General features: G+C 42.4%; 6 protein-coding genes across 6 annotated transcripts; 4 read left to right on the top strand and 2 right to left on the bottom strand.

The window, feature by feature from the left end:
• Positions 1 to 383: 383 nt before the first annotated feature.
• CABS01_06324 (aminotransferase class I and II) lies at positions 384 to 2,793 on the bottom strand (the record flags this gene model as incomplete). The annotated part of the gene is made up of 2 exons (XM_060539690.1): positions 384 to 1,959; positions 2,018 to 2,793. 2 exons carry the CDS (start codon positions 2,791 to 2,793, stop codon positions 384 to 386), a joined length of 2,352 nt encoding a protein of 783 aa, XP_060404227.1.
• Positions 2,794 to 4,401: 1,608 nt separating this feature from the next.
• Positions 4,402 to 7,948, top strand: CABS01_06323 (uncharacterized protein; the record flags this gene model as incomplete). Its single annotated transcript, XM_060539689.1, has 6 exons — positions 4,402 to 4,474; positions 4,540 to 4,620; positions 4,692 to 4,971; positions 5,032 to 5,887; positions 5,956 to 6,448; positions 6,531 to 7,948. 6 exons carry the CDS (start codon positions 4,402 to 4,404, stop codon positions 7,946 to 7,948), a joined length of 3,201 nt encoding a protein of 1,066 aa, XP_060404226.1.
• Positions 7,949 to 8,506: 558 nt separating this feature from the next.
• CABS01_06322 (uncharacterized protein) lies at positions 8,507 to 9,977 on the top strand (the record flags this gene model as incomplete). The annotated part of the gene is made up of 6 exons (XM_060539688.1): positions 8,507 to 8,822; positions 8,880 to 8,992; positions 9,048 to 9,166; positions 9,235 to 9,264; positions 9,320 to 9,797; positions 9,852 to 9,977. The coding sequence occupies 6 exons, from the start codon at positions 8,507 to 8,509 to the stop codon at positions 9,975 to 9,977; spliced, it is 1,182 nt and encodes a 393-aa protein (XP_060404225.1).
• A 316-nt stretch (positions 9,978 to 10,293) lies between these two features.
• Positions 10,294 to 12,152, bottom strand: CABS01_06321 (cysteine synthase K/M:Cysteine synthase B; the record flags this gene model as incomplete). The annotated part of the gene is made up of 4 exons (XM_060539687.1): positions 10,294 to 10,893; positions 10,952 to 11,515; positions 11,571 to 11,694; positions 11,767 to 12,152. 4 exons carry the CDS (start codon positions 12,150 to 12,152, stop codon positions 10,294 to 10,296), a joined length of 1,674 nt encoding a protein of 557 aa, XP_060404224.1.
• Positions 12,153 to 13,350: 1,198 nt separating this feature from the next.
• CABS01_06320 (multidrug resistance protein fnx1) lies at positions 13,351 to 15,614 on the top strand (the record flags this gene model as incomplete). The annotated part of the gene is made up of 9 exons (XM_060539686.1): positions 13,351 to 13,530; positions 13,592 to 13,725; positions 13,781 to 14,030; positions 14,137 to 14,312; positions 14,378 to 14,577; positions 14,630 to 14,987; positions 15,044 to 15,109; positions 15,163 to 15,216; positions 15,290 to 15,614. The coding sequence occupies 9 exons, from the start codon at positions 13,351 to 13,353 to the stop codon at positions 15,612 to 15,614; spliced, it is 1,743 nt and encodes a 580-aa protein (XP_060404223.1).
• A 10,576-nt stretch (positions 15,615 to 26,190) lies between these two features.
• CABS01_06319 (succinate dehydrogenase cytochrome b subunit) lies at positions 26,191 to 26,965 on the top strand (the record flags this gene model as incomplete). Its single annotated transcript, XM_060539685.1, has 3 exons — positions 26,191 to 26,230; positions 26,303 to 26,384; positions 26,521 to 26,965. The coding sequence occupies 3 exons, from the start codon at positions 26,191 to 26,193 to the stop codon at positions 26,963 to 26,965; spliced, it is 567 nt and encodes a 188-aa protein (XP_060404222.1).
• Positions 26,966 to 27,171: the final 206 nt, after the last annotated feature.

Below are 27,171 nucleotides of genomic sequence, written 5' to 3'. Positions count from 1 at the left end.
TCTATATTTGTGTCTTCAACTCAACTCTCTATGCTTGCCTTACTGAAACTTTGTGGAGATTTGGGTCTCTCCACTTCGGAGTCAAAACCTTTCTTGGGCGGCACGTGGGCGGCAATAATGACATTTTGCCCCTCAGGGCATTTGCGAACTCACTAGGAAGAATCACAGACTACATTAAATCAAACGGTATGGTGTTTTCCCGAAACAACTCAACTTAACAGTGGCGACTGATTTTGAGATTGGATTAAATATAGATTTGTTTCAATAAAATGGATGACCAGAGAAAGATGTAGGTTCTTCGCATCAAGCAGAGCATAGTGATGCCATTCTCCTCGCTCCCAGCGCCCTACACCAGTATGAGTCTCAAGCCTCTTTGAGAGCTGTTAGATAGATGTGAGGTTCCACTCTAGGGCACCTCGCAACATGTCCATGATGAAGGGCGGTGGAGATGTAGTGAACATATAACCCCTGCTCGTGTATCGGAGCTCTCGAATCAAGCTCTGTGGTCCGGTGAGAAACCCCGCGGGCAAGCCAAAAATTCGGTTGAAAGATCCGCAGACCAAGACGTGAATGTTCGTCCGCGAGGGGAAAGAGATGAGTTGCCTTGGGTCCAAGTATTGAGAAGTGCAGTGGAGGAGGATGGTCATGACGGACTCTGGACCTGTGATGGCAGCAATCTCTTCGAGGATAGACGAAAGCAGATGGTGTGCCGAATCCTCTCCAACGCGGACATAGACCGTAAGACATAGCTTTTTGTTTCTTCGATAGAGCTTTCTAACCTGTTGTACAAGTTGAAAGAGATCGACGTAACCCAGTAAAGTAGGGGCATCCTTTTTTGATGCCATTGCAAGGCCATCCCGAACAAACTGGGATGCGCCTCGTTCAAACAGCATGAAATGCTTCGTATGTCCTATCAGAGGGCGTGCAAGCGCTGCTATAGTGGAAGCTAACCCGATAGAGGCGTCCGCATAGGTCAAGGCGGCTTCCATGCCCGTGGCACGAGCAATGAGGTCCTCAACCACAAGATGGGGAGGAAACGTGCCGCAGATCCATCTGGCACCGCCTGCTCCAATGCCATACTGAGCACGAGATCCATGACCTATGTCGAGAATTCGAGGACCGCAAGTGCTATCGAAAAGCTGCCTCTGGTCGCTGTGCGGTCCCATGGCAGCGTCCATCTTGATCAAGCTGCGTACCCAGTCAAAGACCTTGGAGGCCTCGTTGCAATCCTCCTCCCCATCGAAATCTTCTACTTTGGTCTTGAAGAAAGAACGAGATATCTTTCTCATCCTCCTCATACCAACGCTTGCTGCAGCGCGGATAACAGCATCAACAAGCCTGTTCACCTCCTCGTCTGTGAAGTCCGCCGAAAGATTGATTCGAACTCTGCTCTCCCAGAAAGGCACTGCTGGAGTGCAAACTGGTGTCGCCAGTAGTCCGGCGCATCTCAGGGCGTAAGAGAGCTTCGCAGAAAGGCTAGGCCTGCCGGTGTAGATAGGCAGAATCGGTGTACCGACGTCACCATAAACGAATATACCGAAGCGTTCCAGTTCCTCGCGACAGAATCGGGCAATTTCAGCAAGCCGTTGGAGGCTACGACGGATTCGATGTGGCTGCCCCAGTACCCATAACGTCTGGACCATTGTCGAGCTGGGCAAGGAGACATTGTTCTGGTCGTCGAGGCCGTCGATGTGCTCACGGATGATGTCCTGAAAGACAGCCTTCCCGACGATTATGCCTCCAATACCACCGACAGCTTTGGAAAGTGTTCCAGTGCGAATGTCAATCAGATCCCAGGGTAACGGGCTCTCTGGGTGGTGGTCGTTCCAGTATTCGAGGCATCCGCGACCCGTCTTCCCAAGAGAAAGGAAGGAGTGAGCCTCGTCGCAGTAAAGAGTGAATTCGTAGTCCTTCTTCAAACGATGGAGGAGATCCGGGGGGGGTACATCGGCTTCCATACTGCGGTGTCTTAAGTCAGTACCCAACCCACAAAAGGTACAAGATGATTTTCACAGACCTGTAAAGACCTTCTATGGCCACTATCACATTGACAGACTCATCAAAACACCCGCTCAGTAAGGTTTCAAGGTGCTCCATATTGTTGTGCTTGAACTTTCGCAAGTTTGGTGAGGGGGCCAGAAACACGCCGGTGAACATCGAGTTGTGGCAATTCTCATCCATGATGACCACAGTGGAGCAATCGATCAATGACGGCAGCGCGATATAGTTAGATCCATATCCAGTGCTAGTGGTGAAGCAAAAGTCTGCTCCAAAGAAGTCTGCGATTGCAGGATTCGTTTCGTCTCGGAGAAGGGGAACAGCCTGTGTGTCGGACACCGGCAGTGCTTCCAAACACAGCCGCTGCAACTCCTCAGCCTGGGAAGTAGCCTTGTAGAAGCCAGCATAGTTGTGAGAAGCTCCGTTGACAAGATTCGTCACGGAACCCAGTGCGTCGGAGGCTTCGACTCGGCCGAGACATTGCGTGGTGAGAACACGATAGTTTGCGCCCCACCAATTGAAAAGGGGCTCGACGTAGTTGTAGGAGAATAGGCCTTTCTGGGAGATCGGCCTGCGCGTGCCCTTGTTCTCGTTCAACAGGACTCGGAGTCTTGTGATTGCTAATCGAACTAGCTCGCGGACCTTCTCGGTGCTTGTCACACGCGGAGGTCGACGTGTCTTGGGGGCGGCGAGGGATGACGTGGTACTAGTCGAGAGACTTGAGAAAGTACGCTTGCGTTCCGAAATCTCAGAGACAGCTGAGATCGAGACAACGACACTTTTGATATCACCCATTTCTTGCCCAGAAACTTTCCAGTCGCCCTCTGAAGAATAGAATGTAGAGAGTGAGCAAGGTATGTATCGAAAGGCAGGATAGGTTGGGACGAGGCAGGCGATCCAAGTGCCGGTAGAATACTGCCTTCGGGGACACAGAGAGCCTTTTCTAATTATCGTGAGTTCGCCTGCCGGACGCGCACCCTAGATACGGTCGAGGCAGTGGAACACGGCACTGCTCCACGATACTCAGTGCTCGCAGGAGCGAGCGAAAGGGCCCAGGATCCATCCTCATCAGACACAAAGTTGATCACCTGGGTATTCATTCAGTCCCTAAGCGCCACATCCTCCATCTTTTTGCTTTCTCCTCACAATACTGACCTCCTTTCCCTCTGTGGCTCTGTTGCTTTGATTGTGGATGTCGCGTGAGCGATTTCTGACACATTTGTGAGGATAGAGCAGTGCCACATGCTACCGACGAAGTGCGCCCGCAAGTCGATACTTGTTTGGCATAGTGCGGTTGCTCATAAATGACCAGCCTAAGCATAATTGTTCGAGAGAAGGTATCGCGAGCTCTTCAGACTTCACACAAGTACAACGGGGGCATCTGGGCGAGTTATGTATGAGGGATTTGTCTGGGCGGTCTAGTCAATTGGGGATTCGGGGGACGGGCGCTTGACACTACTTATTTATGGGGAGCAGTAAGCTTTTCTGACTTTAGCATGTTCCCCATTCGCCAGTCAACTCCTTGTCGGCTTTCCTGTCTGGGGTAAAGTGCAGGGCAGTTGTGCGTATATGCAATGCGGTATTAATCTCCAACGTCTTTGGAGCTCTGACGGCAGTTCTCCATGCGGTGGCCCTGGCAAGTCTTCCTTTGTGTATCTGGAGGCCTCCGCGTTGTAAACAGCCATTCTCCTAGAAGGAAAAAATACCTTTCACATGAGAAGGCCATCTTGAAAGATACCTCAACTTGACTTTAGTAATCTCGTCACAATGATATGACCTCGCGTATGACTGTCAGTGAAGCCGGACGTTGTGCGAGCTCCGACATATGCTCTCTCGCCAACGTGACCCGCGGCTTGACTAGTCGGGATTTCGAACACGGCTCAAAGTCCTATCCAAGAAGACAAACCTTCTGACAGAGTATTTCCGCAAACGGTGCTGTAAGTTAGTGGTTCTGTCGAATTCCCATGTATCCTTTCAACGCGGGAAGGTTTGGAGGTTACGCCTTTGGCGAAAATCCCTCGTGGGTCTGAAGAAACCATTAACGGCTGTAGCTGCCGAAGCTGAGATGGTCTGATTTTATTTGCTCCTTCATTGAAAACTTTATTTTGTCTCGATCATGAGACGTATTCCGCGCAGCGCAGAAGCATCTGGAGAGACTGATAATTAGCATATTGGCTTCCGTCGGAATAGAGCCTTCGAAGGCATCCTGCGCATCCCCTAGCGAAGCTGTCAGTGAAGTCATTGTGTAAAATCTCGGCATTGTTCCTGACATTTTCCTCAACCCACGGTCTAGAAACCTTGGGATTCTAAACCATCTCAAGTGAAATATCTATCCAGTCTCTTCTATATCTTGATATCCTCAGAGCAAATCTGTCACAGATCATTTCCTGCCGAGTCTCAGCCATGCACATAGGTATTGATGAAGAGTCAGCCAAGCTTTCTCTTGGCATTGAAGTCCCTATTCCCGGGCCAAAACGTATGTTGTTTGCAACAAACAGTCCTCCATCTGAATCAAGAGACACAATATTGATCAGGTCTTAGCATTGCCTATCCTCGGCAACATCTTGGACATCGATCTCGTCAGCCCTCTGGACTCCCTTATTGGGCTTGTTAGCGAATACGGTGAACTTTTGGCGTTTTTTGTTCTTTTCCATCCAACACACTTGTGCGAGTTCATGGTGCTGATTCTCCAGGCCCCATTTTCTCTCTTACCTTCGCCGGCACGAGGGAAATAACGATCTCAAGTCGCGAGCTTGTGAATGAAGTCAGCGATGAGAGCCGGTTTTGCAAGATCGTCACGAGTGGTATTGAGACAATGCGAGCAGCAGCCGGCGACGGGCTCTTCACAGCGCAGCACAATAATCATACTTGGGGTGTGGCACACCGCATCCTCATGCCGGTGTTTGGACCCTTGAAAATTCGCAGCATGTTTGACGATATGAACGATCTTTCTGAGCAGTTATGTCTCAAGTGGTGAGCAGATTACGATGCAACATCCGGACATCTCGTGACCCACTGGCTAACAAGCGATAGGGCCCGACATTGTCATTCTGCACCTATTGAGGTGGCCGATGATTTTACTCGGCTGACACTGGACACCATTTCTCTCTGCGCCATGGACTATCGCTTCAATAGCTTCTATCTCGACAAGAAGGCTCATCCATTCGTGGAGAGCATGGTGGAAGTCCTCGCTGAAGCGGATCTACAAGCCGTTCTTCCTGACGTTTTCAGCCTCCTTCGGCCCAGAGCGATGTCCAAGTTTCGAAATAACATCGAGCAGATGCAGGCTACTTGTCGCGATATCATTGCTCAGAGGCGTCAGGCTAACGGCAAAAAGATACCCAACGACCTCCTCGATGCTATGCTCAACGGCAAGGACGCGGAGACTGGTGACTCTCTGAGCGAAGAGGCAATCGTACACAATATCATCACTTTCCTGGTCGCTGGTCACGAGACTACTTCAGGTCTTCTGTCTTTCGCCATCTACTACTTGGTAGAGCATCCCCAGGAGTTGAAGAGGGCACGGGAGGAGGTGGACAGGGTCGTGGGTCATGGTCCAATCAATGTGGACCATCTTCAGCAACTCCCCTTTTTGGACTCCGTCTTTCGAGAGACATTGCGTCTTATGCCCACAGCGCCTGGATACTATGTTACCCCATTTAAGGACGAGATCATCGGTGGAAAGTATCTGGTTAAGCCAGGTGAAGCTTTGTGTGTTCTCCTGCACACACTTCACCGTGATCCCAAAGTTTGGGGTTCCGATGCGGAAGAATTCAGGCCTGACAGGATGAGAAACCTGGAAGACATCCCTCAGAATGCCTGGAAGCCTTTCGGCAACGGTATGCGTGGTTGTATTGGTCGAGCCTTCGCTTGGCAGGAGGCCCAACTCGTAAGTCGCCCAATCCTTCAGATCCTGACTTTTTTCCTCATGTTCCTGGTGGCTCACGACTGTTGTAGGTTATCTCAATGATTTTGCGCAACTTCGACCTTTCCAAAGGCGACCCCGACTACAGACTCAAGGTCAAGCATCTTCTCACCATCAAGCCCGCCAACTTCAAAGTTCGTGTTAGCTTAAGAAATGACAAACGCCCGACGGACTTCCTGAAAAGCCTGAAAACGATTCCGGAGCCCATGCCGAAGCCCATTGCCAATCCTACGGTGATCAGCCCTTCGTTGCTCGGCCCAATGACCATTCTATTTGGTTCAGATACAGGCACCTGCGAGGCAGTGGCTCAGAGAATCGCCGTTGAAGCTGGGTCGAAGGGATACAACCCAGTAGTCATGCCTATGAATGACGCAGTTGATCAGCTACCGCAAAATCAGCCTGTCATTCTTGTCTCTGCTTCCTATAACGGGCTACCGTCTCGCAACGCAGCCATGTTTGTGCCTTGGGTTCAAGGTCTCAAGCTCGGAGACTTGCAGCATTTGAAGTATGCCGTTTTTGGTTGTGGTATGTTCTAGTTCCCGCAGGCCCCTGAAGATACGCACTGGTGGCTTCGTATTCATACACAAACTGACGATAAGTTTCACAGGTCACAGAGATTGGCCAGCGACTCTATTCAAAGTTCCCAGGTCTCTTGATTCGATTCTTGAAACAGCCGGAGGACAGAGGCTGTGCACACTGGGAGTCGCAGACACAGCAGCTACTGATGTCTTCTTCGAAGTTGAGAAGTGGCTGATGAACGACTTGTGGCCAATTCTCCTGGGATATCCTGCCATGAGAGCGACCAGGCCAAAGTCGGATATCGATGTGGAGCTCACGCTTGAAGATCCCCCACGGGTTACTTTGCGCAGTGGCTTTGTTGCAGCCACAGTCAAGGATTCCCGAGCCTTGTCGGCCGAGGGAGTCCCAGCAAAGAGACATCTTGAGCTAGAGCTGCCACCTGGGACATCTTATGAGGCTGGTGGTCACGTCCACATCTTGCCGGTGAATAATGCACAGCTAGTGCGCCGAGCTCTATCGTATTTCAGGTTGAGCGGCGATGTTGTCCTCACGATTCAGTCTGAATCTGGACGCCCACTCCCGGTCCCAAGCAATACCCCTGTGACAGCATGGGACCTGTTTGCATCTTATGTCGAGCTGACAGGTGCGGCAACTCCTGGAAATATTCAGGTAATGAGTGAGCTGGCAGTCTCAGATGAGACCCGCAGAGCCTTAGAGACCTTGTCAAAAGGCTTGCTTAGCTCGGAGCCGCGCAATAGGGGCCTCAGTGTCCTTGAAGTACTGGAGTCCTATCCGGATCTCAATCTCCCGCTTTCGGAGTTCCTGATCATGTTACCTCGGATGCGTCCTCGTACATACTCTTTCTCCTCTTCCCCTGCTTGGCAACCCAATTCCGCCACCCTTACTTACACTGTTGAGAAAAAGGGTGTAGCTTCAAATTACTTGGCTTCACTCCGCTCAGGAAGTATACTCTTCGTTTCACCCTTGCCGTCGACACCTCACTTCTGCCTTCCAAGCGCAGCGACTCAAGCAACGACGCCGGTCATCATGATTGCTGCGGGGGCTGGTCTAGCCCCGTTCAGAGGCTTCATACAAGACCGCGCAATCTCACTACGTTCCGGTGCTACGTTGGCGCCGGCGCTTTTGTTTTTCGGCTGCCATGGACAGCTTCTCGATGACATGTATCGAGATGAACTCGATGACTTCGAGACTGAAAATGCTGTCAAAGTCTTCCGCGCCTTCAGCCGAGACGGAGATATGTCATGCAAGCATGTAACTGATCAGCTTCGGGACCATCTAGGGGAAGTCTCCGCTCTGTGGGAAGCAGGGGCAAAGTTATATGTATGCGGTGGAAAGAAGATTTCGGATTCTGTGTTCGATGTCCTTCGCATCGCCTTGTTCAAGGATGAGGAAAATACAGGGAAAGAGGCAGGTGCAGCAAATAGTGTCCAGAAGTCCTTTGGTATGGCTCCGAAGAGCAGATACGTTGTAGATGTGTTCAATTGAGTAGATTATACTGCTCGTTTTCTTCATACTTTCCAATGCTAAGGCCTATTAATCTGACAGGGCTATTGCGCGCAACATGACGTGCCACAATCAATGCAGCATAGAGGAGAACTGTTTGAAGGTCCATCAGTATCTACAACCGTGGATGTTCATAAGCCTTCGTAGAGGCGACCCATTTACTTTGCAAATTATGTATTTCGTTTGCGCTGACCTGAAAGAATGACATCAACTCTCAGTTTCTCATAGCCTTCCAATGCTCAGTCGTACGTTCTGTCTAGCTGACCGATCATCCGAAGACCTGCGCCCTTCATCCGACTAGCGCCCTGCCGCCGATCCGCCATGACGCCTTTTACTCGACAAACTCATACGTCAGCAAAAGTAAATGCACACTACTTTCGAGATCCCGCCTAATCAAGGCCAATTCATAGATATAAGCACGAATTCTCATCTAGTCCTTGTCGAATTTCAACTGCTATCATGAACTCCCGGCCAATAATACCCAATAACTCGCCTCAACCAACACCCATTCTAATATCATCTTAGGCTCCGCATACCACCATGTCTAGTCTCCTTCAGCCCGTTGTTGTCGGGAACAAACTCCATCTATCCAATCGCGTGGTTATGGGTTCTATGACACGCAACCGCTGCGTGAATGACTGCAAGCCAGGCGGTGAACAAATTCAGCATTACTCAGAACGAGCGAAACATGGCGCAGGACTTATCATCGCAGAAGGCACTTTCATCGACTGGCAAGGCTGTGATTGGAAGTGGGCACCTCTCATGATCACCGAGGATCATGCGCAAGCATGGAAGAAAGTGACGACGGCTGTACATACGCAGGGTGGGAAGATTTACTTCCAGCCATGGCATCTTGGTGAGTGAAACCACTGGAGACGTAACGACTTGAAGTCCCTAACTTTTGACTATCTAGGTCGCTGCCAAAATGAACAGATTCCTATTATGCAAGCAAAGAATCATCCGGTTGTTGCACCCTCCAAGATCCCGGCTCGAGGGGGCAAATACCGTGATCTTCCTGGCACTCCGGTATAAGTCTCACGACGTTCTAGAAAATGCTATTGACTAATCTACTTTGTTTCAGGGGCACACTCATAACATCACTGAAATTGAAAATCCGCGCGACTTCGTCAACATGTATCGACACTCTGCCATCCTCGCTAAAAGGGCAGGTTTCGACGGTATTGAGCTCTTAGCTCAAGGGTAAGCGCCGGCGTAGTCGTGGCACGATACCTCGCTGAATATGATGAAGATCACTGACACATGCGCAGCGGATATCTTCCCCAACAGTTTCTCAACTCGTAAGTGCCCCTGCCCACTGTTTTTCATTGTGGTATCGCGCTGACATAGCGAAAGACGCGCGAACATCCGCACCGATGCGTACGGTGGCTCTGTCGTAAACCGGTGCCGATTCATCCTGGAGGTGTCGGATGTTCTGGCCGAAGTGTTCGGTTCCGAGTTCGTCTGTATTAAAATCTGTCCGACAGATCAGACAAATGACTCTGTCGTGACTTATGAAGAGATGAAGGATGTTTATACCCACCTTATCAAAGAGCTTGTCAAAAGGCGGATTGGCATCATCAATCTTTCGCGGCGCGGTGCAAATCACAATACAGGAACAGGAGATTTCTTTGGGAACACCACACGGCCGGATGGCTTCCCTTTACCACTGGGTTACGATCCGGTTATTGACTTCGGACCTTTAGTCAAGTTTCCCGGAAGTCCTTCGATGCTTATGGCCAACTACGATTATACAGTCGACGAGGCGAATTGTCTGGTAGTAGAAGGCAAATTGGATTTGATCACGTTTGGCCGGCCCTTCATTTACAACCCAGTGAGAGTGTCTAATTCATCGTGAATTCCAGGCTGCATTCTGACTTTGTCACAGGATGTCATCTTTCGAATTCAACATAGCATTCCTTTTGCAGAGAACAATCGAGGCAATAACGTTCATTACGGACCATTTGAGGAACCAAATCAAAACTATAATGACTGGCCCATTGCTGCTGCTTAGGCATCTTTGTGTTTCTGCAGGCTGCACTGGTAATCCTGAGAGCTATGATCACTTGGTGGGGAAGTTTTACGAATTGCACATGCAAACATGGGGGAAGGGATCTCGAGGTTTACTAGGTAGTCGTCGGAATACATCGGAGCAAATTTGGTGTGGTCAGAGATTCGATGTTCTTTTTACCAAAATGCTAATGCCCAAGCGTTATGCCCCTTTTTCAATTGACCCCCCCCCCCCCCCCGGCCTTTGTTCATGTAAATATTTCAGACCATCATTTCGTGTCTTCGTCAAGGTAATAGCAAATCATGAATACGCCTCTGTCTCACGCCAGCTGGAGATGCGACTGGCGATGACCAACCAATTCTTCAACGCTCGAGGTGGCGGGCATATCTTTGGAACAACCCCCCGATGTAGCTTTGGTAGTTCTCTCAAGCTCTTTCAAAGCACGGAAGCCTCCTCGAACACTATCAGCCTCAAAGCCCTTTGCACGCAGGACACTGGTCGCTACCCTGGCGCTGTCGCCGTCGTAGCACAACACTAGAATAGGCTTCTGTCGATATTCTTCCAACTCTTTGCCGACGTCTTTGTTCGAGTCAAATGTCGTCTCAAGCTTGAGCCATAGTTGTTCCAGAACCTTTGAGTCAGAGAACGGTTTCCAGTCACTGGACTCGACGATCGGAATATTTTCGGAACCTGCGACATGGTGCATCTGGTAGTCTTCGGATTGTCTCAGATCGAGAATGATCGTGTTTGGAAGGCGGGGGATAAGTGCAGCACTACTCGTATCGACATAGCGTGGTGTACTCGGCAAATGGGTCTCGTTGGTCCGGATAGCACCTGCAGACGGAATTTGCATGAAGGCTTCAGTCGCAGTCTTTTCCCATGCCTCATCATAGCGGTGAAGGTCAACCTTTGTAAGGTTCTAAGAGAAAGGTCAGTCTTCTATTTGAGTATATCATGGAAAATGTGATCGTCCATACCTCGTTGTGGATTGCAGGGAAATGCTCAGGTCCCAATTTCGCAAAGTACTCATCGATGTACTGGTAAGGCAAATCGCAGCAGACAAAAACGCAGTGGATCTCGCCAGAATCGTCGGCTAGTTCATTCAGATTGCCGGCCGCGATACGCTTATCAAGGAACTGGTAAAGGCCTTGCAGGTTGAAACCTGAAGACGGACCGGCGATGAGGCCTTGTCTGCACAAATCCAGCGAGAGCGAATAGGAGTGTTGAGAACCGACATGCTCAACGTGGTCGACTGCGGATCTCCATGGAAACTCTACTGGTTGAAGAAGAGCGTAGGATCGGGGGCCAGGAACACGATCGCCAGGCGCGGTGCAGACACCCAGCCGGTATACTGACGGCTTAGCCTGCTTGAAGTAGGTTCCAAGACCAGTTAGAGTGCCTATTAGTATGTTAGGCGTTGTCGACGAGACGGAGTTGACATCTTTCCTACCAGAAGTACCCATTCCTGCGCAAATAAGAGAAATTTGGGGCAGTTGCTTGAAGATTTGGGGTCCAGTCCACCGCACATGAGACTTCCAATTCTACCAAAATTTGTCAGTGCCTCCTCATCACTGATAGGCGCTAGGTTACACCTACATCGTCATTTTCGTATTGGTTTGGGTTGAGCGCAGTGCCCTTATCGCTGCCCATGTTTCTTGCGGCACAAATGCCTCCTCGTGGGTCCAGAGGCTCAGGTTGAGAAGGGCCACCAAACAGGGTACTAACGACCAAGTAGTCAGCTATGCTGTTCATGGATCACCGAGCCCCTAATGATAGAGGCAGAATATCTTACATGTCCAGTCCGAAGAACTGCATCAACCTCAACTTCGCTTGACTAGTCTTGTTGCTGAGAAAGGCCCGCACATCTGGCACACCGTAGTAGACTCTGGAAGCCAATGACATAGAGATGACCGTCGAGCCGGAACTGTACTCGACGATGGTCTCTGTCTTTCCTGGTACAACCCCATTCTGGAGCAGATTGAGTGCTGGCATAGCCTTGACGTTATTCGCAGGATGCATCGACATCATCTTGGCATAAATCCGGACGCCATGCTGACGATAGGGGTTCAAGGCTTCAGGTACCTCGACTAGTGGCAGAGGCGGGGCAACATCAGGATCGAAGTAGTTCCTGACGGAATCTGGCCCTGTATAGACATTTAAGTGATTGGGTTGGGCCATTACTTCTGATTTTCCTTCGGAGGACTTTGGGAAGAATTATGAAACAAAGAAGGGTGATATCGAACGGCACTGATTATCAGATGGTCTCATTATCGGAGACTGCGAGTGCTACTTTATAGTCTCTATTGCTCTCGGACTACCTGACCCATCGTCTGAGGGGTCAACGGAAGAGAGAAATAACTCAGCTATACAGCTCAAGTTATGATTCGACAGCATCGCTTGATCATCCTCCCAGGCGCGGCCACTCTTACACGCCGCGTATACCCGCGGTCAGTGGACCGTCATCTGGCAATGTAACTCTGCTGTGACATTTTTAGAGGGTAACCATGAAATCAAGACGCATGAAACTCAGCCTGTCAGTAATGTCGGGCATCCTTTCTGCTCGTTTCCATCCCACGTTCCCGACCATTCTCCAATAATGACGGACGTCGACAACCTTCAGAGCCTATGCTAACGCGATGCCCCTGTCAACATTGGTCAACACCACACTAAAGAAAGCCGATCGACACGAGTCATCAAGGTTATTCACGTTTGCTGACACCAGGTATGTTTGTCATAAAGGTACCTTGTGAGACGGGCGACATCTTGCGTCCTGCAAGGGCATACGTAACGACATCGTGCCGATCATCCTCCTGGGGAGTAACAACAGACCCCAAGAGACAATTAAAGAAAGTCGTAATCCGGCTCAAAGGTGCCGTGCTGAATGGATCCAAAACCGTTACGCTTCGACGATATATAAGAAGAGCTCAATTGCGAAGTTTTGGGGGAGTCAGTTTGCGCTCGTTTCCCCAAGTTGAGCATGTTTCGCGGGAGCATCCAGCCAATCCACAAGGGTTCTCGTTGCCAAGCCAATCCCTGTCGGACGGGGTCAGATCGTCAGATGTCCGCGCAGGGGTTCTGTTTCCACAGGACCACTTACCGTCACGATAGTCTTGGAAACAAGCAGTAGTCACAACTTGGCATTCGGCAGTATAGAGACACAGATCAGGGGTTCTCGTGTTTAACAACGCACTGAGGCGACTTTGGGCATGTCGCCATTTACCCTGATGGCCGGGGGTTCGGTCTCCGATCCTACGAACGGCCGAAGCCGGGGGCTTTCTTCCTAGCCTAGTTGCTCGCATCTTTTGAGCTGGGCGCACGCAGCCACATTTTCTTCTTTCCTTCTTGAGTAAGTCGATGCTTACGCTCTATCTTCAACATGGCCGCTTCGAACGAAAAGACAAGTGGCATCCTGACTGAAGCTGCTCCTGATGCTCCAGCAGTTGGACAGCCTACAGCTGGGCCTAGCCAAGAGTTGGCGAATAGCTCCGAAGATGAGAAACCTACGCATCAGTTCAACGAACAGACAAACTATGTTCGTCCAAGGACTATCATCACAGTAATTTAAGTTGTAGTCCAAACGTATTGAACGCTTTTTGAGACTGATTATCACTTTCCAGATCTTCCTGGCTTGCGCCAGCGTGGATCTCGTCGCTCTCATGGACCAGACCACGCTCGCAGCTAGTCTTAACATCATCGGCAACTCTCTCAATGCCAGTAATCAGACAGCATGGATTGCCAGCGGATACTTCATGTAAGTACAGGCGATCATCTGTCGCAGCAGTAAGGTAATTGATTGATTCAACCAGAACATCCACTGTCGGCCAGCTCCTCTACGGACGACTGTCGGATATCTGGTCGCGGAAAGTAATCCTCCTCATTGGCTTGGCGATCTTCTTCATCGGGTCTCTCGCCAGTTCAGTCTCAAATACTGGGACCCAACTCATCGTCTTCCGAGCTTGGACGGGTATCGGAGGCGGCGGCTTGATGACCGTCGCTCAAATGATCGTGAGCGATGTGGTGCCGCTCAGGGAAAGGGGCAAGTATCAGGGCATCTTGGTAAGTCTTGCGCTACCTAGGAAGTCAAGGGCTTGAGTGAGAATATTATTTTTCCACGGGCCACGAAGATCATTGTTATTCTCTGCAATTGCTGACAGTATTCAAGGGTTCTGTAGTTGCTATTGCAAATGGCATAGGGCCAGTCATCGGCGGAGCTCTTGCTTCCCAGTCCAAAGATTCATGGAGATGGATCTTCCGACTCAACATGCCACTCACTCTTCTATGTACACTTTGCGTCATCTTCTTCATGCCGCTTAGGAAGGTGGAAGGCAACTGGAAAATGTGTGTACCTACTCCTATCCGAACGGAACCTGTTGAATCCGGGACATTGCTAACATAATGCCCAGCAAGCTCAAAGCTGTCGACTTTGTTGGAAGCTTCCTTGCTCTGGCTGGAACAACCGTACTCATGCTCGGCTTGACGTGGGGTGGGGGTGACCATCCTTGGAACTCAGCGCACGTCATTGCCACTCTCGTAGTGGGATTCTTTGTCTGTATCGGCTTCATCCTTTGGCAGTGGAAAGGCGCCAAGTTCCCTCTCGTGCCATGTGAGTTGAGTTCATTGACTGTCGAGGGGTTGAAACTGATCGAGGCTTTTAGTACACATATTCAGGTCGAAGATCGTGAATGGCGCATGTATCACCATGGCAATCAACGGATGGAACTTTGTTGTCCAGGTCTATTACATCCCCGCCTTCTACCAACTAGCCTACGGGTACTCGGCAACGAAGTCCGGCGCCATGCTTCTCCCAGTCACTTTGACGCAGACGCTTTTCAGCACGTTGGCAGGTCTCGTAGTACACAAGGTCGGGCGCTACCGAGAGTGCATCCTGCTGGGTTGGGTGATGTGGGCCGTAGGCATCGGTTTGATGTCGACACTCGACGAGTTTTCAAGCGTGGGGAAGCAAGTTGGATACTCGCTACTTGTTGGTGCAGGCGTTGGCAATACATTACAGCCGTAAGTGAAAAAGCCCGTTTCGAATCACTGAGTCAAGCTAATTGACGCGCCTTCAGGGCACTGATCGCGATCCAGGCCGGTGTGAGTAGAAGGGACATGGCTGTGGTTACCTCGTTCAGGAAGTAAGCCATCTTCATATCGTTCCTTGTGGTAAGAGATGACTGACAATGTATAGCTTTATACGTAATTTCGGAAGCACTATTGGGCTTGCCATCTCCGGGACCATCATGTGAGTCTACACATTCTTCCGACTCCACAAGTACCCACGATATCCTCCAGCATAACTGACTTATGCTTTGCAGCAATAATATCCTGGCAAGCAATATAGCTAGCCTTGGGCTGGGAGATGACGAGTCTCGGAAGCTGCTCGCAAATCCTCAGCAAGTGCTGTCCAGCCTCCCTCAAGCCGAGGCACAAAGGCTAAGGGCTGCAATCTTGCCTGGCTACAGAAGGGCGTTTCGTATCATCTTCCTGGTCATGGCAGGGCTTGCGGCCGTCGCATTCTTTGTAGCGTTCTTCTTGATGCCACAAGTAGAATTGAGCAGGCCTGACGATGCCAAGTTGAAGGAGGAGGCCCGTGGAAAGGATGACAAAACGCCAGTCGATGAGACGGAAACAAAGGCTTGAAAGTTTCTGTAATTTCTAAAAAGTGAACAGACAACGAGGCAAAGACTTCATGTCGAGTATTTGCCAATGGTCTGCATCCGCTCCCTTGGACTCGAAATTCCAGAGCTGTTCCCAACAGTAATGCAATGATACGCTCGCTCTAGATTCAGATCCTCACATCTGTCATACACCCTGGAATCCAAACATACAAGCTTCGAAAACATCTCTCTCACAATCGCGCTTATTTGCACTTCTGGCCGCAGTGGACGTGAGGGTAGTCATCGGGGCAAGTGCACCTGAGCCATAGGAACTTATCCTTGCATCTTCCCATTGTGCAGGCACCGTTGTCGTCTGTGCAAGCAGTTCCCGCGGACGAAAATGTGAAGGGTTGACAGCTCTTGGTGATTGCCGTGACAGTACCGGCTGCGTAAAGTCCGGTGAGGATGAGAGACAGCTTCATCTTCTGTCTTCAGGTCAGTACAGCATACTGTGGAAAGTTATACCTCTTGGCGGATGACCTACAGAAAAGATATTGGGTCAAAATCGACGGTTTATGAGACTGTTTGAAGAGGTGATGTAAGGTTGACAGGCAGTGTAAACTCATAGCCCCAAGGAGACGCCTTTATTTAAATGCGTAGTGAGACTCACGTTACCAGATGTTAGCACCCAAGGTTTTCGGTCATTAATTTGCTGAGTCCAAGTCAGAGAAACTCTGTTTATACGAGTTGTCGTGATCGGACTCATGCCATGGTCATTTCAGCTGTTCCCACCGTTGTCACTAACCAGGTCCCAGGTTGTCAACGACTGGTCTTGTGGACCCATCTGGCGTTATGTGTCACGAGTTATAGCACGCAGCAATGGGCATACGGAGTATAATAAAAGTAGCTTAACTATTAAAGTAGAAATAGATAAAAAGAAAAGGTCTATATATATAATATTTAAAATAGATATATAATTTAGTACGTAATAAGTACTTCGTAAGGTATAATTACTATCCTTATTACGTAATATACCCCCTAATTACTACTGCTAGAGAGCTATTATATTTAAAATAGAATCTTTAAATACCCTTATAAAGGCCTAATTTAGTTAAATATAAATAAAAAAAAAATAAGCGTAAGGGATATATATCTTTTAAACCGCGTTTATTATAAATATATCCCTTTATTTAAAATAAATAGAATCCTAATTTAAAATAGCGCGTATTATACTATTTTTAATATATAAATTATTAAGAGCGAGGCTATTTAGTTACTTTATATATATCTAAATTCTTATAGCGTCGCTTAGTTATTATTTTTCTTTCTCTTTTTAATCTTTTATAATTATTATAAATACTCCTATTTACTACGCGCGCGCTTATACTATTAAATCGTTTATTAATTTTATTTTAAATATAAATATTTAATATATTTAGAAATAATAATAAGTTTTGCGCAATTTTTATAATACTTTTTATATATATATTATATAGTTTATTAAGAGTTTAAATAGGTAATAATACTAACGAGCTTTTTTAAGTCGTCTTTCCCCCCTATAACTTCTTATTTACTTACTAAGGCCCGGCTATTAAGCTCTCTTTTTTTAATTAAAAAAATATTAAGGTTACTAATTAAAATACTAAGGACTTTATTAAGTTTAAAGCTCTTTTTAATAACTATAATAAAAGTAATAATAAAATAAATAGTAATAATAAAAGCTCTAACGGGCTTTTACTTATCCCCCCCTTAGAGTTTAAAAATAAAAATAAAACTAGTTTAGATAATAAGCCCTTTAAAAAGGGTATATTATATACTTATTATTTTAAAAGTTTATATTTAATATTATTCTAAGGTTTAAAAAATATAAGGCTAGCTCTTTTTAAAAAAGTAATAAAAAATAAAAAAAAACGCTAAAAAATAAAAATACCCCCTATAATAAATATAGTTCTTTTTACTATTTTAGGCCTATTTAATATATACTTAGTCTTTAAAAAGCTTAAAAGAGAGGCTCTTAAGGAATAAGAAATTTAATACCTACCCTATTTTAAAATAGCCTTTTAGTATACCGACTTTAAAAATAATAATTATTATTTTATAAAAAGTAGTAGCCGGTATACGCGCTACTTTAATAGCTATTTAGCTAAAGAGTATATTAATATACTAGTCGTTTTATAGCTAATAGCCTAGGCCTTTACCGAGGCTATTATAAATAGCGCTCCCTTTTTTATAAATATATTATCCTTTTTTATTATTAAAAAGCGCACTTCTAACTATAGTTTTAATAAGATATTACTAAGCTCCGTAATATCGTTTATTAAATAAATAAAAACTAGAGGATATATAAGAACTATATTAACTTTTATATAGAGGACTTCCTTAACCTACGCCCCCGGTCCTTTTTTATACTTATTATAATCGTTTATAACTAACTTCTTATTATACTATTTATTTCTATACCCTAAGTTATTAATTTAATAGTTATTTTAGCTCTTATATTACTTATTACCCTCACTATTCTTAGCTTCGTAAACTTCGAAGCGTATAAGACGCGTTTTTTAATATATATACTAACCTTCCTCTTTAATAACGCTATACTCTTAGTAATTATATACTTTATAAACTAGGAGTTTAAATAATAAATATAAGCCTAGGTCTTATTTTTATATACGTATACTCTATAGGGCTAAGTTATTTTAATAATTTAGGCCTTTAAATTATAAAAAGTTTTATTTTATTTATTTTAAGCCTCTAAGCCGCACTCTAAGTTCTATTTATTATCTATTTTTAAATATTAAGTTTTTTTAAGTATAGCCTAAATTAATTATTTTTAACTATTTTAGTTATTTATAATAGCTTCTCGCGTATTATAAAGGTTAAGAAGTATACAGAAATATTCGAACTTAGCTCGTAAAAGGTTTTTAATAAGTCTATTTATTAATATATCTTTTATTAATATATAAATAACCTTAAAGCTATTTTTAGTATATTTTTATCTTAGTTATATATTTTATATATTAATATAGTAAAGTTAAGTAGTTATTCTTTTTTTTTCCCTTACGACGAGTTAAATTATTTACTAATTATCGTAATTAACTAACTATACTTCTCTTAAGTTAAGGGTAATATTCTTAAAAAGGCGCTTTAGAACTATAATCTCTTTTATAGTTTTTTTAAAATAAAAAAGCTTAGCTTTAGTAATTAATATTATAACCGTTACTTAGCGTACTAATTTTTATTAAATTAAGCTACTAAAAAAGAATATTATATATTTTTAAAATAATTATCGTATTACCTCGTTATTTATAAAATTAGTATTTCTAATTAAAAATAATAATTACGTACTTAGTATACTACCGTAATAAAATATAAAATATCTTATTATATAAAAATATTAAATATAATAATTAATTATTTTAATATAAGTTATACTTAGGTTAGTTAGGAACTATAATAATTACGAGTAAGTAAAAGTAACGTCTAGTCTAATTATAATAACTATATAAAGTATACTCCTAACCTTTTCTTAGTAACTCTTTATTTCCTTTTTTATTACTTACCCCTCGTTTAGTTTAAACTCTTTTTAAAGAAGAGGGGTAGCTAAATATAATAAATTTATAAGGTCGAAGCGCTTAGTAACTCGCTTAATATATATATTATAAATAAAATAAACTTTATAAATAATACGGTTTTATAAAATCTATATTTTAAAAAAGTAATTAATTAGTTTATTCTCTTTAAAATTAATATATTCTTTTATATTATTAATAATCCCCTAAGCCGCTTTTTAATCGTCTTAATAATATAAAATAATAAAGTCGTTAATATAGAATATTAATATTACTTTCCTATCTATAGTTTAATAAATATAGATCTTTTCGTAGTTATATATTATATTTATATTATAAAATATAAAAATAAAAGTTTAGAACTAAAAAATTAATAAGTCTTAAAGGCTATATAGAGCGCGTTAGAGCTTATTTATTTTATTAATAACCTTATATCCCTTTAAAAATTTAATAATTACTAGCCTCTCGCTTTTAAGAGGCGTATTAAAAAATACGTTAATAATATTATACTAATTTATTTTAAGGTTAAATTAAGTAGTTATTATTATTATAAGCTTAAAAGCTTTTATAATAAGCGTTAAAGCGTACGTATTTTATAAGGGGTTAAGTAATTATATATCCCCCTTTATATATATACGTACCTTTACCTTACTAACCTTATTATTAACGTCGTACTTATAAATATATACCTACTTTAATAAAAATAGGATCCTTTATTTAGGATTATAATCGACCTCTTTTTATATATTAATATCCCTTAGCTTTTTTATTTTTATATTTATAATATTCCTAAGTAGCTTTTATAATTATAATAAGAAATATTTAATATCGCTAAACTTTTTTAGTAAGCTCTAAAAGTTAACTTTAATAAGTTATAGTTTCTAAACTCCTTTAGAGCGCTCTAAGTAGGTCTTATAAACTACTCTTTTTATTATTTAATAAAGTATTATATATTTTATATTATTTTCCTCTATAGCTTTTTACTAATTAAATATAAAAATAAAGAAAAAATAGTCTTAAAAACGGTTATAATAATTACTATTTTTTATATTTAAATATAAGAGCGTTATAAAAATACTATTATTAAAATATTATAGAGGTCTACGGGCCCGGTTTAAATATCTAGGACCTAATAAAGCTTTACTTAGTACTTAATAAAGTAGTTTTTATAAGCTCTATTCTTATATAATAATAGAGGTTTATTATAAGGGTTCTTTACTAACGTCGACTTTAGTATTAAGAATTACTTTCTTATAATTAGTACCTTATTTATTACGTACTCTAGCGTTTTATTAAGAACTATTAAAAATTAAAAACTTAAGAACTTTTATAATATATATAAGCGCTTATAAAGAGGATTATAAACTATATAGAGCCGTTTATAACCTAGTTATTATATCCCCTTCTTTACCTCTATCCCTAAGCTTATATAAAGGGGTTATTTTAAGAGTTAATAATAATAATAAGACTATATTAACCTCTTTAACCTTATTAACTATACCCTAAAGTACGTTTATTAGTTACTTAGCGTTCTAAATAGTTAAAAATTTAATAATAATACTATCTTTAATTATAAAGTTATTTTAAATATTAGTATTTTTAAAGTCTAGATCTACTTCCCTAAGTACTCGAACTAGCTTATTATTAATATTAAAAAGTTTTTATATTTCTTAGATTACTAAATTTACTTACTCGCTTATAATAGCTTACTTTTTATATATAAGATTATAAAAGACTTTTTTATTAAACTTAATATTCTTTATAATAAATACTTATTTAAGTACGGGTACTTAGACCTTATATAAGTTATACGTTTTTAATATATATTTAACTAAATATCTTATATACTTATAGGGAAGTATTTTAAACTCTTTTTAACATATACCCCTTTTATAATCCTTATAAAAAGAGTATACTTAGTAACTATATATATAAAAATTACTAAAATACGGGGTAATTAATTTAAAATCCTATACTTAATAACCCGTTTATTATTAATATTAATACCGCTTTTACTAATTAATTTTTATTATAATAAGCAAATCTTTTTTATTAGCCTCCCGTAGAGTAATATTATAAATAAAAATTACTACTAGTACTATTTTATCTTATAAATTCGTAGGGAGGTTTATTAAAAAGTATATCTTACGAGCTTTAATAATTACGAGTTAACTTACTCTTTTAGCGTTCCTTACGGGTTCTTTTATATATAAAAATAAAAGTTCTATTCCGATTTTTAACTTACTATACTACGTTTTATATACGCGTCTAACGTTTATAGTTAAGAGGGCGGTTTTATTATTATTTTTAAAAAAGTAAATTAGAATCCCTTTTTAATAACGAATTATTACCTCGAGGCTCTATAGTACGAAAAGTACTTTTTTTTCTATTTTAGTCCTTAAAAGGAACCCCCTAAGCTACTTACTATATTTATTAAAAACTATAAATATATATTATTATTTACTAAAAAATAGTTTAAAATAGAAGAGATCTTAGTATATATAGTACTATAATTATAAAGTTCTTTTTAAGGATAGTCCTCTTAAAACTACTATCTTAGCTTTAAATAATATATATACTTTATATTTAACTTATAATAAAGGTTTAATATATATACCTTAAGTCTTATATAATAATTAATAAAGAATATTAGGTCTAAAATAACTTATTTTAAGGTACTAGAAGAGCGTACTATTAAACCTCTTATAAGTATATTAATATAAGTAACGGAATTTTCTATAACTAACTAATAATATAATACTAACTAGGCTTTATAAGATATACTTAAGGTTTATAAAAAAAGGATAGGATTAAAGGAGCTTATATTTAAAAAAGATTAGATTATTTTTTTAAATAAGCTACTTTTTAATAGTACTTTTATAAAGCGTTCCTTATTATAAAGTATAATCTAAACCGTAGTATTAAAGTACGCTTCTATTTAGTAAAGTTTTTAAAACTATATTAATATAAAATCCCTTAATATAAGTAACGTTCTAGAGCTTTAAATTATAAGTTCCCTTTCCCTTAGGTCTATTTAAAACGCCCTTTATAATATAAGTACTATATATAATAATAAATAGTATAATAGTTCCTAATTTAATATAGTTTTTATTACTTAATAATACATAACTTTTAGGTTTAAATAAGCTCTTATTATTAACTAAATATATTACTCTATAACTATTTATTACCGTATTTTAAAAAAGAGAGTAAGTATTACTTATAGAAGTATTAAAGATTACGTTTATTTTTAAATCCTAATTTTTTATAAATATAATAACTACGTAGCCCTCGTCTTAGTTTATTAATAAGCTCGTTATAAGTTAATTAGAGAATCTTTTTAAAAGTCTAGGTTTCTTAGGGGTTCTATTATTCCTTAACTAACTAGCTTTCTTAAGCTTATTATAAAATAATTTCTATTTACTTAATTTAATAATAGCGAGGATTTCTTTTATATAGCTCTTTAATATTCGTATTAATAACTTATTAGTATTTTAGTTTATAAATACCTATTTTAATTTTTAATACGCCGTAGGGCGCTATAAGTATATATAATTATAAGGGTATATAACGTTACCCTTATTATTTATATTATTAACTAAGTTAGAGCGTTTAATAAAAGTAAAATAAGCCCCTCTTTAACTTAAAAATCGTTTAGTATATACGTCCTAAGTTACTAAGCTAAATATATACGTAATTTCTTTAAGGGTCCTTATATACGTTTTAAAAGCTATTAATTTACTAAAGGTCTTATATATACGTTAGTTTTATATAAAGTTAAGTCTAGACTTAACTATAACTAAGAAATTAAGTATAATAATCTTTTTACTAATTTTTAAAATATTATACGTTTTAGCTTAGAAATAAGTAAATTACTACTCTTTATACTAATATTAAGGGTTAATTCTAATCTTCGCTTTATTAAGGACTTATTAATATTCTTTTCGAACCGTATTTTTTATTACTAATTCGGGGGGTATAAATTCCTATTTTAAATATTTAACGATTTACTTTATACTAAACTTAGCGCCGTTTTTAATAGCTTTTTAAAATACGTATTTATATAGTATAATATTAACTAATTTTATTAATTACTAAGCGAGGACTTTAATATATATATTAATAATATTATATTTATAAGCTATAAGTTATTCGTATTTAGTATTAAGCTCTTATTATTTCTAAATACTCTCGAGTATATAAATCCTTTTTATAAGTATAATATAGGGATAGATTTATTTATATAAAATAAGTAGTATAACTAATTTTATAAAAAGAAACTTAGCTTAGTCCTATAAGTTACTCGTATTTAAAAAAGTCGAAAAGTTTATATTAAGAATTATATTTAGAAATTATTAATAAAGGATTTTTTAGTTTTTTTAATTATTTTTAAATACTTTATAACGGGCTTAATAAGCTCGTAGTTTTTTTTTATTATAAGTTATAACTAATTATCCGAATTTAAAAAGTAAAATAAGCGCTATAAAGGGGTTAAAAAATACGTTAAAGTTTAGAGCGTTTAGGTTAACGTATTTCTAAACCCTAACGCTCTTATTTATAATATAAAATACGTTAAACTATTTAATTTAATTATCGTAACTAGTTAATTTAGCTTAGGCTAAAATAAGTATAAATAAGTTAATTATTTTAAAAAAATCATAAGAATTATATTAATAAATACGTTATTATAATATAAGGTCTTAATTAAGAACTAAGCTTATAACTATTACGAGTTATAGTACGTAATAATAAGTATATAGAATATAATAAAAGTAGCTTAATTATTAAAATAGAAATAAATAAAAAGAAAAGGTCTATATATACGATATTTAAGATAAATACGTGATTTAGTACGTAACAGGCACTTCGTGAGGTGCGATTACTATCCCTGTTACGTAACATTATGCTTCATCAGAGAGTGCGGGCTATCCGTACCATGATTCGAGATTATTTCGTCAATTGATAGAAATGTACATGTCGCCCAGCCCAAAACCGACGTTAACTGAATTAAGCCGGTTGCGAAACATGCTCAGTCATACAAGCTTCCTTCGGTAGGCTTGTGAACCGGGCTATTTCCTTCTGATGCGTGGGCACTTTCTCGCAACATTGAAATATCGACAAGGAGCGATCGGGGGATCAGTTGTAGGGTCCGCTGTAACGGTCTGTACCTACAGCAGAGCACCAGCTGCCACCGCACGGCGTAAGTTGCCGAAATCTGGTAACGCAACCCATCAATTGACGGCACCAGAGTCTTTGCGTCTGTGGTCCAGCTGGTCGCTCTGACTCGCTCACGGTACCAAAAACAGCTAAATATCGTATTCCCTGAAGATCGCTCTGTTTCGCACAGTTCATCATTACTCCTGATCTTTATGAGAGATTGATGTAAGACGTAGGCATCTCCATAGACCCAAACCTTATTGTCCGCGTTACCGGTTGCGCGGCGCCATCTTCGGCACTGCCGATAGGACAACCTCTACTCATGCCGCAAGTCAACACGATCGATCACTCAGTGTAGCGTATTGACCACAATCCAATACTTGGAAGAATTGAATGAAGCCCCAAGCGAAGGGAAGTTGCACAGGCCACAACTCTAGGGGCTCAGTTACATATCGCCTGGATATAGGTTGATGTAAAGCCCATGTTAAGCCAACGCGGGCCGCAAACTCAGTTAGACCATCGTCCCTCGAAGCTTATTCTTATTAACTCCTGACTTAAGCTACTGGCCAAAGATGTGAGGCTGACGGAACTGCCACTACGACTTGGTAGTGCCCCTACCTGGGAAAAGTCCGAGACCGACGGTCCTACATGTCAATGATCATCCATATTACACCGAGATCAGAAATGGGGGAGTATTCACGTGAAGTTGAGACGTCGGGAAAGCCATGACAAGAAGAAGGAAGCCATCACCAATGATAGCTGGCCTCTTTGAAGAATTACTCCTCAATTTGGGCTTACTCCAACGCATGTAGACGTGCAAGGCATTCAACGAAATAAGATATGTCGAGACCACTATATGGTAGCCAGACTGATGATCGATAGGTTCATGCTTTTTGCTCAGCATGCCCTCTGGTGGGTGGCAACGCGGAACAGCACCTGCAGCATGTCTCTAACGACATCGAGATCGGTAGCGCCTGGTCTTGGAGGTACGAAAGCCTTCCTAACTTCATGAGGCAGGCGCACTTGTCTGCTTCAGCAGTACACGGGTAGATTGACCTCATGGAAACCGACGATAATAAGCCCCGGACAGAAGCTGCTGCCAAAAAGGACCAATTCAACACCGCTGAACTCAATTAAGGAAGACAAGCGCGTACGGCATGCCCTCACAAGACCACAGAAACATACATCACGTCAAGGACAAAAGTATGTAGATGCCTATAAATGAAACGGTTTCTAGACGGTGCAAACCAGAACCCGAGATCAACGAAGGATCCAATCCCAGTATTACTCTCCAACCACCCACAACCCAAGGGTTTTACCAGCAGCGCCTTTCATGGGTGAACCATTCTCTCCCAAGGGAGAGAAGGCCACCATTAGTTATGCTGCGGCGGGCGGCCGTTGCTATCTGAGGAGAGGAAAAGGGAAAAGAGAGAGGAAAACACGCGCAAGGTCGACGCGGTTTTGTGTGCCACGAGAGAATTTTCCAGGCTGGTCTGTGCGGGAGGTGGTGCTTAGCTAATAATGGCCCAGTGGGTCCCGTCCTTACCCTGAGGTTCTCGTCTAAGCTTTTTTCCGGTCAGCGCCCAGCGAGGTTCCTGTCCCTTTGCGGCGAAGATCACGTGGTCGAGAAAGCTTAGGAAGTGGTCTGCGCTGATTGGTCAACGGGTAGCCGAAAAGCCGAGGGGATTCCCGTGCTTCGCTTCAATCGGAGAGTCCAGCGATCCAAGGTGCAGAGTCTCCAATTTATTCTTCTCTGGTGCAAGGAGCTTGACATCAACACCCTCAAACCCCCGACGACTCGAATCCCCTCCGCCTGCGGCCGAATTCCCTACGCGCCCTCCCCGATATCGAAATCGTACCGATCACCAAGTAATCACGCTTTATACCGACACAATGATTGCGCAAAGGGTGGGCGTGTCGGCCATGCGCCGAGGTTCGTTTACATCATCGATGCCCCGAATGGATCAGAGGACAATGGAAGGCTGACGAGAGATGCAATCGATAGCGGCAGCGAAGCCCTCCGTTTTCTTCAACCAGCAGATCCCCAAGATCGTTGCTTCACAAAGCATGTCGACGAGCCAGTCTCGGTACGCAATTGGCTTTCCCACGTCTTCCCTTTGCTTTTGAAGCACTTGCTTCCGACTATTCCCTCACAAACGAGTCAAACACCCAGACACTCGATAAACCAGTATCAAATCCTAACATGATCTACCATCGTCACAGTCCCGTCGCAACCACCAAGCTCACCCCCCAAGATGGCCTCGAGCTCCTCGCAAAGCAGCGCCTCAGCCGCCCCATCTCCCCGCACCTGACAATCTACAAGATGGAGCAGACCTGGTTCGGCGCCTCCATTTGGACCCGTATCACCGGCGGCGGTCTCTCAGCCGCCTTCTACGTCTACTTTGGCACCTACCTCGTCGCGCCCCTCCTGGGATGGCACGTCGAGAGCCAATCCCTCATCGCTGCTTTCGGTGCCCTCCCGCTCGCCGCGAAGGGTGGCCTTAAGTTCCTTGTCGCCTGGCCCTTCACTTTCCACTTCTTCAACGGCATCCGCCACTTGACCTACGATTTTGCTCTCGGCTTCGCCAAGCCTGAGATTGTCAAGTGGGGCTGGGTTATCTGGTCCAGCTCGCTCGTCGCGGCTGTCGGCCTCGCCTTTGCGTGGTAAATTGAGTAGGAAGTTGGGGGTCAGAGAGCGCCAAAAGGATCAGTAGATGTGGTGGCACGTGGTAATCGGGTACAGGGACGCGGCAAGGAGACGACGGCTGGTCATAAGGACTGAAGGGGGACGAGAGGAAGACGAAGAGTGATGGGAGATTTGGGGGGTAACCTGGAGTTTTATTGGTTGGCGCCTGGAAATTGCTAGGCGTTCGG

This window comes from Colletotrichum abscissum (genome assembly GCF_030869225.1).
Source record: "Colletotrichum abscissum strain IMI 504890 chromosome Unknown Scaffold_13.1, whole genome shotgun sequence".
Lineage (NCBI taxonomy): Eukaryota > Fungi > Ascomycota > Sordariomycetes > Glomerellales > Glomerellaceae > Colletotrichum > Colletotrichum abscissum.
The sequence above is the reverse complement of the archived record's forward strand: the minus strand, read 5'-3'. Positions and strand labels throughout refer to the sequence as shown.